The following is a 12,226-nucleotide window of genomic DNA, read 5'->3' as shown; positions in this document are numbered from 1 at the left end:
TACCCTTTTATTTTTTGTGAAATCATCCCATCATAATCAATTCACACCTGTGCCCTCTCTCTATGTATACTCCTTCTGAATGCCCTAATAATAATAATAAAATTCTTAGGAGCTACAAGTTATCATCTTCCCATGGAGGAATAGGAAACAGTTTGTCCTTATTGATTCCCTTACGATTTTATACTTCTCTTGAGTCTTGTATTTGAAAGTCAGATTTTCTATTCAGTTCTGGTCTTTTCACCAGGAATTCCCCAAAGTCTTCCATTTCATTAAATATCCATTTCCCTCCACTAAAGGATTATACTGCTTTACTGGGTAAGTCTTGGTTGTAAACCTAGTTCCTTTGCCTTCCAGAACACCATATTCCAAGACCTCTGATCCTTTAATATAGAAGCTGCTAAATGTTGTGTTATCCTGACTTTTGCTCCATGATATATGAATTCTTTCTGGATGCATACAATGCTTTCTCTTTGACTTGGGAGCTCTGGCATTTGAGTATACTATTCCTGTGACTTTTCTTTTTGGAATCTTTTTCAGGAGGTGATCAATAGATTCTTTCCATTTCTATTTTACCCTCTGGTTCTACGAGCACAGAGCAGTTTTCCTTGATAGTTTCTTGAAAGATGATATCTAGGCCCCCTTTTATTCCTATCATGTTTTTCAGGTAGTCCAATAATTCTTAAACGATCTCTCCTTGATCTATTTTCCAGATCTGTTGGTTTTCTAACGAGACATTTCACATTTTCTTCTTTTTTTTTTCCCACTCTTTAGATTTTGATTGTTTCTTGATGTCTCATAAAGTCATTAGCTTCCACTTGCACAATTTTACTTTTTAAAGAGCTCTTTTCTTCAGTGAATTTTTGTACATCTTTTCCCATTTGGTGAATTCTTTTCATTAAGTAGTTCTATGGTGAATTTTTGTATTTCTTTTTCCATTTGGTCAATGCTGCTTTTATGGAGTTCTTCTCTTCAGTGTATTTTTGTGCTTATTTTACCATTTGGCCAATTATGTTTTAAGATTTTATTTTCTTCAGTACTTTTTTGGGCCTCTTTTAAAAAGCTGTTGTCTTTTTTTTCATGATTTTCTTGCATCACTCATTTCTTTTCCCAGTTTTTCTTCCACTTCTCTCATTTGATTTTTAAAATCCTTTTTGTGCTCCAATAGGAATTCTTTTGGGGCTCGTGTCTAATTCACATTTTCTTTGAGACTTTACATGTAGCTGTTCTGATGTGACGGTCTTCTGAGTTTATGTCTTGGTCTTCCCTGTCACCAAAGTAACTTTTGATGTCAGGTTAAATTTTTTTTTTTGCTCATTTTCCCAGCCTATTCCTTGACTTTTAACTTAGTGTTAAAGTTGGGTGTGGCTCACGGGATACTGTCCTAAGCTTTAGGTTTTTTATGTGGCTGTGGGGTCTGTAAGTTTTCAGTTTTTCCAAGATGGTATGATCTAAGGACAGGTGTGGACTATGCATAACCATAAGCATCCTTTTCCACCCTGGAACTGTGACCAGTGCCCCTGCTCCTCTGGAGCTACCAGTGCTATTGCTCCTTATGTACCTGGAAGTGTGACTCAGGCTGCTCCTTTCCTGCAGCCATAAGTGCTAGCACTCCTTTCTGCCTTGGACTTGGGATCAGGGCCCCTGTTCCCCTGTGGACAACCACAAGCACTCCTCTCTACCCTGGAACTGTGGCCAAGGCTTCTATTTTCCTGCAGCCACAGGCACTACTGTACTACTACACCTATTTGCCTGGGACTGAGACCTTAAACTATCTATGGGCAATGCAACAGGGTCCTCCACCTAGTGCCAACAAAGGTTCCCCAGCAATCACCTTTTAACCAGTCGTCTGATTCCCTTACCTTCTGTGGAATGAGAACTCCAGTGATGCTGAAGTGGCTGCCTCCAAGGCCTACGCTGCACAGTGTTACAAGCCTCAACACTGCCCTAGTGAAACAGACCTTTCCTGCCAACCTCCTAATTTGTTTTGGGCTGAAAAATTGTTTCAACCTGACCTTTTCTTGGCTCTGCCATTCCAAAATTTAAAGTTGGGGGGGGGGGCAGGATTTGGGAGAGTTCAGGTGACTTCCTGCCCTCTTGGTTCTGCCTCTAGAGCAGAGGTTCTTAATCTGGGGTACATGAACAGACTTCAAGGGATCCATGAATTTGGATAGGAAAAGTTCTATATCATTTCAATACAACTGATATCCTTTATAATCCTATGTATTTAAAAATATTATTCTGAGAAGAGGTCCATAAGATTTCACCAGACTGCCAAAGGGGTCCATAATACACAAAAAAAGTTCAGAATCCTAAGTTTAGAAATTGGACTACATGATTCTTCCACCTAAATATTTACAGAAAGACTACCCCTTCCCTGGACAGACTCTCTTTCTTTAGCACCATCACTTTGCTTTTGTTGCTTACACTATTCTTTTCGTGTGTAATTTTTTTAATAGTACTGTGCAGTTTTATTAACTATTCAAGTACAGTAGTAACTGGAAAGACTGGGACAGTGGTCAGGTTTCAAAAGTGAGCAGATATTTAGCATCTAACAGTTGGAAAGAAGCATACTACAGATTTCTTTTACAAACATGTTTTCATGGAGCCAATATAGCACTAACCATTAACTTAGCACCAAATATACTGGAATAGAAAAGACACAAGAAAAACAGGTGTGTCAGAAAGACTTCAACCCTTTAAGAAAAAAAAGTAAAAACCCTTTTAGCTCCCCCCACCCCGCCCCCCGCAAACCACATCTGTGCTGTTTGGATCTACCTAGGAGGCCCACCATCAGTTTCTAGAATATTTGTCAGGAAGAATACAATAAAATTGACACTGGCCAGTTCAGTCTTTGTAAGTTCGGGATGGGGAGAAGCCCAATCTTGGACGGTTGGTCAGCTGTTTTTGTGTGCAGGGCTTTTGGACTCTCTGTTCTTCCATACTGTCTCTCCATGTGCTGATCATTCTCCCCCAAGTGCTCCAGCTTAGCAGCCATTTCTGTCTCTTGGCTCTCTTTGTTGGTTTCCATTCTATAGTTCAGTTTTTCTTCCACCATTTTACTGAAGTTACTTTCTGAAGCACTTCCTTTTCATGTTCCCATTTCTCAGCTAGCTGTTTCAAGACCTCAGCTTCATGAGACTTGGGTATCCTTTTTGTACAGCTTCTAGCGTCTTCTTAATTTCTTTCAGGGAAATATCTTTCTGCTTTGGTGAGGAAAGGGGAAATTCTGGGACTGTAGTTCAAATACCTGCCCTGAGGCATGCTTTGCAAGTTCTTTCACCTAAATATCAGAAGAAGCCATGGTGAACAGAAGATGACAAGAAACTGGTAGTATACTCTAGATAATCCACAATGGCGTAAAAGACCTGTATGCTCAGTCAGGCCGTGGTAGAAAAAAGAGTTCCCATAACAGTAAGTGGTAATAATGTATTGCTAGAGTTTCTCAGGGCAAGGCAAGAGGCAAGCACTACAGCTTGGACTAGGGCTACCCCTACGGGCCAGAGGGCTAACTGTGTATCACGCAGGGAGAGTCACAACTCTGGTTCATGGTGCTGCTGGTCTCACGGCTCTCAGAGCCTTGGCTGAGCTTCACTTGCTGCATTCATCAGGATGAGAAGCTGTGCAGAGGCCGAAATGGTGCCAGCCAGTCCAAGGTGGGCACTTCCTTATTTGTAACTTTCTTTCAAATTTATGGTACGGTCTATTAAAATCATTCTTTTCTGGTCTTTAACTTACTTATCTAGCTCCCTTTCAAATCTATGGAATGCTGAGTACAGTAGGCTTGTGACCCATTCTATCAATTTTGAGTACATGGAAGACTGACTAGGTTGGAAGGTTAGACAGTAAAGGGATAAGAGGAATATCAAAGAACTGGGAAACAAATGAACAAGGGAGTGATTTTTGTTTTACTAGAAGTCTAACTCAGGATGAGATCAGCATCTTTACTTTTTTGGAAACATCTTGAAGATGGGAAAAAACCCCTCAAAACAAAAATTAGTCAATCTTGGAATCTGACATTTGACCTAGTCCTTGGCAAGAATAATCTTGGTGCTAATGAGAGTTCATCGTCCACTCATTAGAAATTCTCCAATATGTAACCAGTATTGAGATATATGGACCTAGTAAGAGCAACATAAGGACCTGAAAGTACCTAAGGAATTGGGGCTTAGTAATTGGTCCCAGGTGACAAATACAAGTATGAGCTTATAAACTAACAAAAAAGAAACAATGGCAAACATTCCAAAAAAGAAAAGCATGTGGTTATCAATTTCAACACAATAAACTAAAATTTTTTTGAAATTGTGGAATGTTTTTTATATGTTAGTATGAGAAAGAGTAAAAATTGAACAAATGAGTGCAACACAAATAAGAGAAACTACTTACTAGGAAAAATTTCTCTATCAAATTTTCTGATAAAAGTTTGTATAGACCATTCTCCAACAGAAACATGGTCAGCGCATAAACTAGTAGTTATCAAAAGTCAAACTGTAAACCATTTAACAATCACATGAACTTATTGCAAATAATTAATAAGAGAAATTCAAATTAAAAGAACTCTGAGGTTTTGCCTCAAGGCCATGAAATTGGCAAAGATGAAAGGAGGCAGAAATAGTTAAAGCTGGAGGGACTGTGCGAAGACCATCTATTCTACTTTTTGCTGGTGGTGCTGTGAATTGTTCCAAGCACTCTGATGTTATTAAAAGAAAAAAAAAAAAGAAAAGAAAAAGTTGCTAGACAGGAAGACATGTTAAGAACTGATGGAGAACTAAAAACCAAAGAACCAGGAGAATAACAACTACAATAATGTAAAAGAAAAGAACACTAAAAGGAGGTGAACTTTGATTACAGGCCATGACCAATATTGCAGTGGACAGAAGACAAAATACACTTCCCTCTTCCCTACCTCTTTACTTGAAGGATCATGATTCAATGATTCTCTTGGTAGGGTGGTGGGAAAATACAGGCATCAGACTTATGATAAACTATTGAACATGGCTAGTTCTCTTTACTTTTTAATGACAATATTCTATGAGGAAGGATATTAGGAAATGTCTTTTGTTTTAAAAAAAAAGCATTAGTAAAACAAAAAGGAAGGAAGGAATAATTTTTAAAAGGGTACACTGCATTCTTTTCCTCAAGATCAATACTAAAAATTACCAGGCTCCTGTCTTACTTACAGCCTCTTTCTCCCTGTCCATGATTGTTTCCAGTTCCTCAAAATGACGGAGTTTAATCTCCAACTTCTTCATTTGTGTCTCTACCAGCAGGGCCACCAGAGACTTGATCTTTCTTTCTTCTACAGCAGCAAGGTGCTAAGGGCAAAAGACCAAATAAGTGAATTAAATACTTGTTTCAAATGTAAATGATATAAACTAAAAGAACATAAAATTCTCATCAATAACAATGATTTATATTACAACCAGGAGTCAAAGTTAAGGACATTTCCCTTCCTCTTTGTCAAGGAATTTTTGTGTGGTGCCTCTTGCAAAGTGTTTTATTAAAAAAAAATTATCAGTATATTTTAAAAATAAATATTTGTTTAAAAAACAGATACAAAAGGAAAACCATGCAAGGCAGTAGCATTCTACTCAAGTGGGTATTATCTCACAGTCAGAAATTTAGTTTTAGGTGTAAATTTTCCTTTCCCCCATTCACTTTTACCACATGTTTTGTTCTTTTCCAATTTTTAATTCTGTGTTAATATTCTAGGATTTAGGATGCTTTTAGCCTAAGTAGTCAAATCTACTTTCCAAATGTACAAAACAGTTAAATCATCACTCTAGTTTAAATTACAAATTTTCTCCCCATTTCTACCCCCCCCACTCCAAGATGGTGTATATTCTGGTTGCCCTGTGTAACCAGAATGGCCTTTGTTTTCTTTGAATGACTCAGCTTACCTCATTGAGCCTCTGGACACTGTGGCTTGCTCTTCCGGGGCAGGAGGCCCGGGGAGCATGCCAGGAAGCAGACAACTTCCTGTGTGATGAGTCATGGGGCTGGCTGAGGGGAGGTGTTAACGGCTACCCTAGGGGGAGGGGCCAACTCAAGAACCAATCAGCCCTGGTCATTCAGGTGGAGCTTGATGATGTCAAAAACCCTATAAGAGGGGAGAGGACAGCTTGAGGAGCTCTCTCTTTTCCTTTTCCGGTTGGAGCCAGCGACAGTTACGACAGTTACGACAGTTACGTCAGTTACAGCCACAGACACAGCTGAAGCAGGAGCTGCCAGTAGCAGAGCTGACCTATGGGTGGAAGCTGAACAAAGACTTCAGGCCAGTGGGTAATCTTATTACCATCGAGGGGGAAGCATGATTTTGCTTTACGCAATCATGCTTCTCTGTAGCCTCCTGGTTACTCTTGCAAGGCGTACTTATTGGGCCTGGAAGATTTTGATCAACATATCAAAATGGGGCTTCTGGTTCATGGGTTGGTTACTGTGGAGCCTAAATAAATGTTTTGATTCTTCTGCCTTCTACTTTGAGAGTTTCTTATATCCGGCGGTTCCGAACCTTTCAGACATGTTTATGATCCTCTTTGAGATTATAAACTCGGCCCTCCTGTTACACCCTGTTCCCTAGTCAGCTCTCCCTTCTGTCACCCCACTCCCCTCCCATCCCCTTTTCCCTTCCTTTCTTGTAGGGCAAGATAAATTTCTACGCCCCATTGCCTGTGTATCTCATTTTCTAGTTGTATGCAAAAACTTTTTTTTTTGTTTTTGAACATCTGTTTTTAAAACTTTGAGTTCCAAATTCTCTCCCCTCTTCCCTTCCCACCCACCCTCCCTAAGAAGTCAAGCAATTCAACATAGGCCACATGCGTATCATTATGTATAACCCTTCCACAATACTCATGTTGTGAAAGACTAACTATATTTTGCTCCTTCCCAACACATCCCGCATTATTGAATTTTCTCCCTTGACCCTGTCCCCTTTCCAAAGTGTTTGTTTTTGATTACCTCCACCCCCATCTGCCCTCCCCTCCATCATCCCCCCCCTTTTTAAAATCTTCCTCCCTCTTCTTTCCTGTGGGGTAAGATACCCAATTGGGTATGTATGGTATTCCCTCCTCAGGTCAAATCTGATGAGAACAAGGTTCACTCATTCCCCCCTCACCTGCCCTCTCCCTCCCTCCCTCCCTCCCTCCCTCTCTCTCCCTCTCTCTCTCTCTCTCTCTCTCTCTCTCTCTCTCTCTCTCTCTCTCTCCCCCTTCCTCCCTCCCCATACATATATACATACATGCACATTCACTTATATGTGTGTGTGTGTGTGTGTGTGTGTGTGTGTGTGTGTGTATATGCATATTCCTTTCAGCTACTATGATATTGAGGTCTCATGAATCATACACATCATCTTTCTATGCAGGAATGTAAACAAAGCAGTTCAACTTTAGTAAGTCCCTTATGATTTCTCTTTCTTGTTTACCTTTTCATGCTTCTCTTGATTCTTGTGTTTGAAAGTCAGATTTTCTATTCAGCTCTGGTCTTTTAACTGAGAAAGCTTGAAAGTCTTCTATTTTATTGAAAATCCATATTTTGCCTTGGAGCATGGTAAATAATCACTCTAAAATACACCACTATACAACACTGTAATGACTATTTAGCTTCATTGTCCCTAAGCCTTACAGATTCTTCAAAATACTTGCAAAGAGATTCCTCCAACACAAGAAGAAATCAGAGATAAAGGGTGACTTCAAGTACACTTCATTTGACAGCTGTAACTATCCCAAGTGATTATTCTTTTTATTCTTTCTGAAGGGGGGGAAGGCAGGGCAATTGGGGTTAAGTGACTTGCCCAAGGTAACACAGCTAGAAAGTGGATCAAGTGTCTGAGGCTGCATTTGAACTCAAGTCCTCCTGACTCCAGGACTGGTACTCTACTCACAGTGCCACCTACCCCCCCCCCCCCAGGGATTATTCCAGGCTCTAACATTCAATAATTTTTTTTATTCTAAGAGATTATCTTCCAAGGCTGGGCCAAACATGCTTTTGTACCACCTGTGAGCTAAGAATGGTTTTAACATTTTCAAATGAAGTTATAATGTATTTAAAAATGTAAATCCATTTTTCAGTTACAGAATGAAATGTTTGTACCCCAATAATGGTATTTTGAGAGGAGAGAAGAAGGAAGAATTGAGTCTTCCTCTTCTCCTGAAATCATGCCCTAAAGGTAGATCTTTTTAAATTGTTTTAGGATTTATGTGTATTTGGGGTCATGGTGATGAGAGCCAAGGGTAGACAAAAAAGGACTGTCTGGTTTCACCTACAAAGGTCTCCAATGTTCCTATTTAAGGAATGAAGAACTAGGAACAGGAGCTTATCTATAAACTGGGAACAGAGAATGACTAGTTTCACTCTCAGTGACCTCTACCATCTTCTTTGGTACCTGGACCCTGTCCTACTCTAAGTCTTACATTTCCCCTATTTCAAAATAACTGGATGATAGAGACCCTGCAGTTTAAAATCTCATCATAGCTTCTGAGCACTGGGGATTACCTAGATGGAATGAGAGGATATAAGGAGAAGAAGAACTGTTGTTCAGGAATTGAATCTAGCATCTTTGTCCTTAAGTGTCTTATGCGTTTGTGAGGGAAAATTAAAATATACATAATAACAGTAAAATTTTCCCATACTTTCAAAAGTTTATGTAGGAAAACTAACAATAATATAAGCCATAAAAACTTTATTTCTGCTTGATAAGACATACTAACTATAATCATTTATATGAACTATTGACTAAGCCTATCATGAAGCACAAAACAACAGATAAAGAACCCTTCTTCATCCACTTGTGTTTTTTAATGCTATACTATAGAATTTTCAAACATGTATCTAATTTAGGAAGCTCTGAAACACACTTGATATAACAGGCAAAACAATAACAATCAGCACAAGAACAGGGTGCTATTTTAGCTTTAAAAAAAAAAAAAAAAGCTAAAGCAATCCTAGCCTCAGGTAAGGCACAGTATCCAAGACCAAATTTCTATTTCACTTTCTATTTCACCATGATCAGACCATATGTATAAAACTCTTAAAATAAGAATAAAGAAATAAAATAGATTCAATATTAATGTATATGTAGGGCCCATATCATTATATACCATCTTGGGGTAGGAGTAGGGGAGAGATGGGGAGAAAATTTGGAACTCAAAGTTTTATGGAAGTTTAAGTTGAAAACTAAAAATAAATAAATACAAGTGTTTAGTTTTAGGCCTCACACTTTAGGGCTGGATAACCTGGAGAATGTTTTAAAAAGTAACCAGGATGGAAAAAAGCCATGGAATCAAGCCATCTGAACAAAGTGGGGCTGTTCACTTAGCCAGGAAAAGAGAAGACTTGAGGAAGGGGAACATAATAGATGTCTTCAAGTCTCTGAAGGGCTCTCACGTAAGAGAGGGAACAAATTTATTCTGCTGGGGTTTAACTAGAAGGGTGGGTAAAAATTAGGGACAAATTTGAGTTTAATGGGAGGGAAAATCTCCTGACAGTAACTACTATTCATACTTATATTAAATATGTCAGATGAATTTTGTTGTAAATTATATTTGATTACAGTAAAATTTCCTCATCTATTAGCATTTAATCCATACTCAATTTTGTTTTTTAAATATGTGAGCAGAAGGTCACATTTCAAGACAATAAAACTTTCAAACTAAAAGTATATGAACAAATTTTAATGTTAGGTAACTAGAAATTAAAAGTGTAGGGTGAAAAACAGATGATTTTAAGAAAAAAATATTAACTGAAAATCAACCTAAACGTCTTGGTGGTACTACAGAGCTGGTTCAAAAGATTCCTAAAAGTAGAGCTTTAACAGGTGAGAAGCTAAAGTATTTCCCAAAACTGTGACAGCTTAGCAGCTGGACTGAGTATCACACCCACACCTCCAAAGCACAAAAGTAGTTTGCCTTATAAACTACAGAATGAGAATATACTTTTACAGACACACACACACACACACACACACATACACACACACACACACACACCCTCCTTAATAAAAGGATTTGTTCTGTGAAGTTTGGATTCAGTCAAAGGATCACACCTGAGGATCTAGAGGGCCACACGTCACCTCGAGGCTGCAAGCTCCCTACCCCTGCCCTAAACTTATATTCCAGGTTTTAAAAAAAGGTGTGTGACTCTGCTGCTATAATAACAAGACTCACATATTTACATGATGCTTCGAGGTTTATTAAATACTTTCCTCATGATAATCCTGCAAATTAGGTATTATATTCAGTTTACAGATAAAGAAACTGAAGCCCAGAAGGGCTATGCTACTTATATTGCTATAGCTAGTAAACACAGAGGCCAGGATCTGAACTAGGTGCACTGGATAGATCTAGTGATACTATTTCTACCACGCCCAAATGACCCTCAAATTTATTATGGAGGTCAGATGGGATAAATACACTAAATGAAATCACAGCAGCATCATAAACACGCAAGACTCTAGAACAAGTTTTGAAAGAACTTATTTCTTAGACATTCCAAAATAATGAATCCCTAATTATTTATAAGCTACATGCCTTGAAACCTGAATAGTCTACCAGCACCATACCAGAAAATGGAACTGTTTCTATTTGAACTGAAAATTCTGAAGGCTACCTGGCAAAAGGTACCGGACACTGAGGTTCTCCCTTGAGCTAAAGTACCAAGCATTCAAACTCTGCTGTAGAGTGCAACACCACTGAGTTGGCCATGTAGCCTAAATGTAAAAACTCACACAAGGTAAGGGCTCATACGGATGCCAGAAGAAGCAGATACGACACCCTCAAGGTCTCTCTGAGGAATGTTAGCATGATTTGTGAGATATGGGAGATGCTGGCACAGAGTGACCCAGCACAACGTACCAACATTAAAAAAGGCACTGCACTCCATGAGCAAATAGCACAAAGGAAAAATGAGATGTGTAAATCTATAGACATCTCCATCCCAAATGTTCCAATGGACTATTTATGCCTGACCTGTGGTAAAGCCTTCCCAGTTCACAATGGACTGACTGGCAGCAGCTGAACACTTTGTACCTTGAACCCAACATTGAGATGTCATTGGTCCTCTTCAGATATGAAGGACAAACAACTGTGAGCTATATATAACTTAAGTTTGGCAATGTGAAACAATGAAGGTTTAAAGGGTAATTCTTACAATGTATAAATTAAAAGGTAAGGGAATGAGAGGCGTAGAGTAAAACGATTTAAAGTCAGAAGACATGGGTTCAAACACTAGCTCTGCTAATTCACAACCTGTGGTAACCTCAAACAATTCATTTCATTTTTTAGGGTTTCAGTTTCTGCCTCTGTAAAATAAGGACGTTGAAAGAGATGATCCTTGAGGTCCCTTGCAGCTCTAAATTCTATGATCCAATTATTCTGTTCTTGTAACCCCAGGGTCTCATGCAATGCTTTGCAATCCATGGCTATTACCCACTCTTGACTAACTACTTAAAAGCATAATAACACAGTTATTTTCTTAGGAGGAAATTAGTAGGATGGCCATTATGCTGTTTCTGAACCAACCAAACAACATTAAAGACACAAGCAGAGTAGAAAAAGCATTGGACTTGGGAGGCTGGGAACTGAGAGCCGTTATCAAAAAGCTGCATGATCTGAGGAAAGCCATTTCGTCATCTGGGCCTCGATCATCTCATCTCTACAATTATGGAGCTTAGGTTACATACTAGTTCTCATCATCTATTCTTCTAACATTAGCACGGTGGTGAACACTTGGACAGCAGACAAACAGAGATATCAAAGGACTCACAAACAGCAGATGACAAAGGAATCCACCAACCAGGCCCAAGGAATCTGTAACTAAATTATGCTAACAGATGAAAATAGAGTAACAGTTAAATGGCTTTGCACATTGTTATTTAATTAGCATTTGTTATATTTCCAAGTCTAACTGATCCAGAAAAAAAAAAGACTGTATTAAGGAATTATACAAATTGAGGTATCTCAGGGAAAAAAACCTGACAAATGTTAGTGTAAAGTTTCAAGCCATTTCACTAATCCTAGGTAAAACCCAACTGGATAACAACTTTGTTAAAGTTAGAATGCGAGGTACAATGACATAATAACAGTTGTTTTATAAATGGCGGGTTAGAGAGGCAACTAGTAAAGTAGAAAAAGAGTACTGGATTACAGTCATAAGGCCAGGCCTTGATTTCCAAGTTCTACCATTTACTGCTCTGACACATCTAAGACTCTACTTCCTCATCTCTGGAAAATGG

The 12,226-nt window shown here is 38.8% G+C and overlaps 1 protein-coding gene across 1 annotated transcript in view; it reads right to left on the bottom strand.

Moving 5' to 3' along the window:
• Positions 1 to 12,226, bottom strand: part of SMARCC1 (SWI/SNF related, matrix associated, actin dependent regulator of chromatin subfamily c member 1) — a 206,842-nt gene that overhangs the window by 28,535 nt on the left and 166,081 nt on the right. The window contains exon 25 of the mRNA XM_036737909.1: positions 5,178 to 5,312. Within this exon, the coding sequence (XP_036593804.1) occupies positions 5,178 to 5,312 (135 nt within the window). The remainder of the gene's footprint in view (positions 1 to 5,177; positions 5,313 to 12,226) is intronic.

This window comes from Trichosurus vulpecula, chromosome 9 (assembly GCF_011100635.1).
Source record: "Trichosurus vulpecula isolate mTriVul1 chromosome 9, mTriVul1.pri, whole genome shotgun sequence".
Lineage (NCBI taxonomy): Eukaryota > Metazoa > Chordata > Mammalia > Diprotodontia > Phalangeridae > Trichosurus > Trichosurus vulpecula.
The sequence above is the reverse complement of the archived record's forward strand: the minus strand, read 5'-3'. Positions and strand labels throughout refer to the sequence as shown.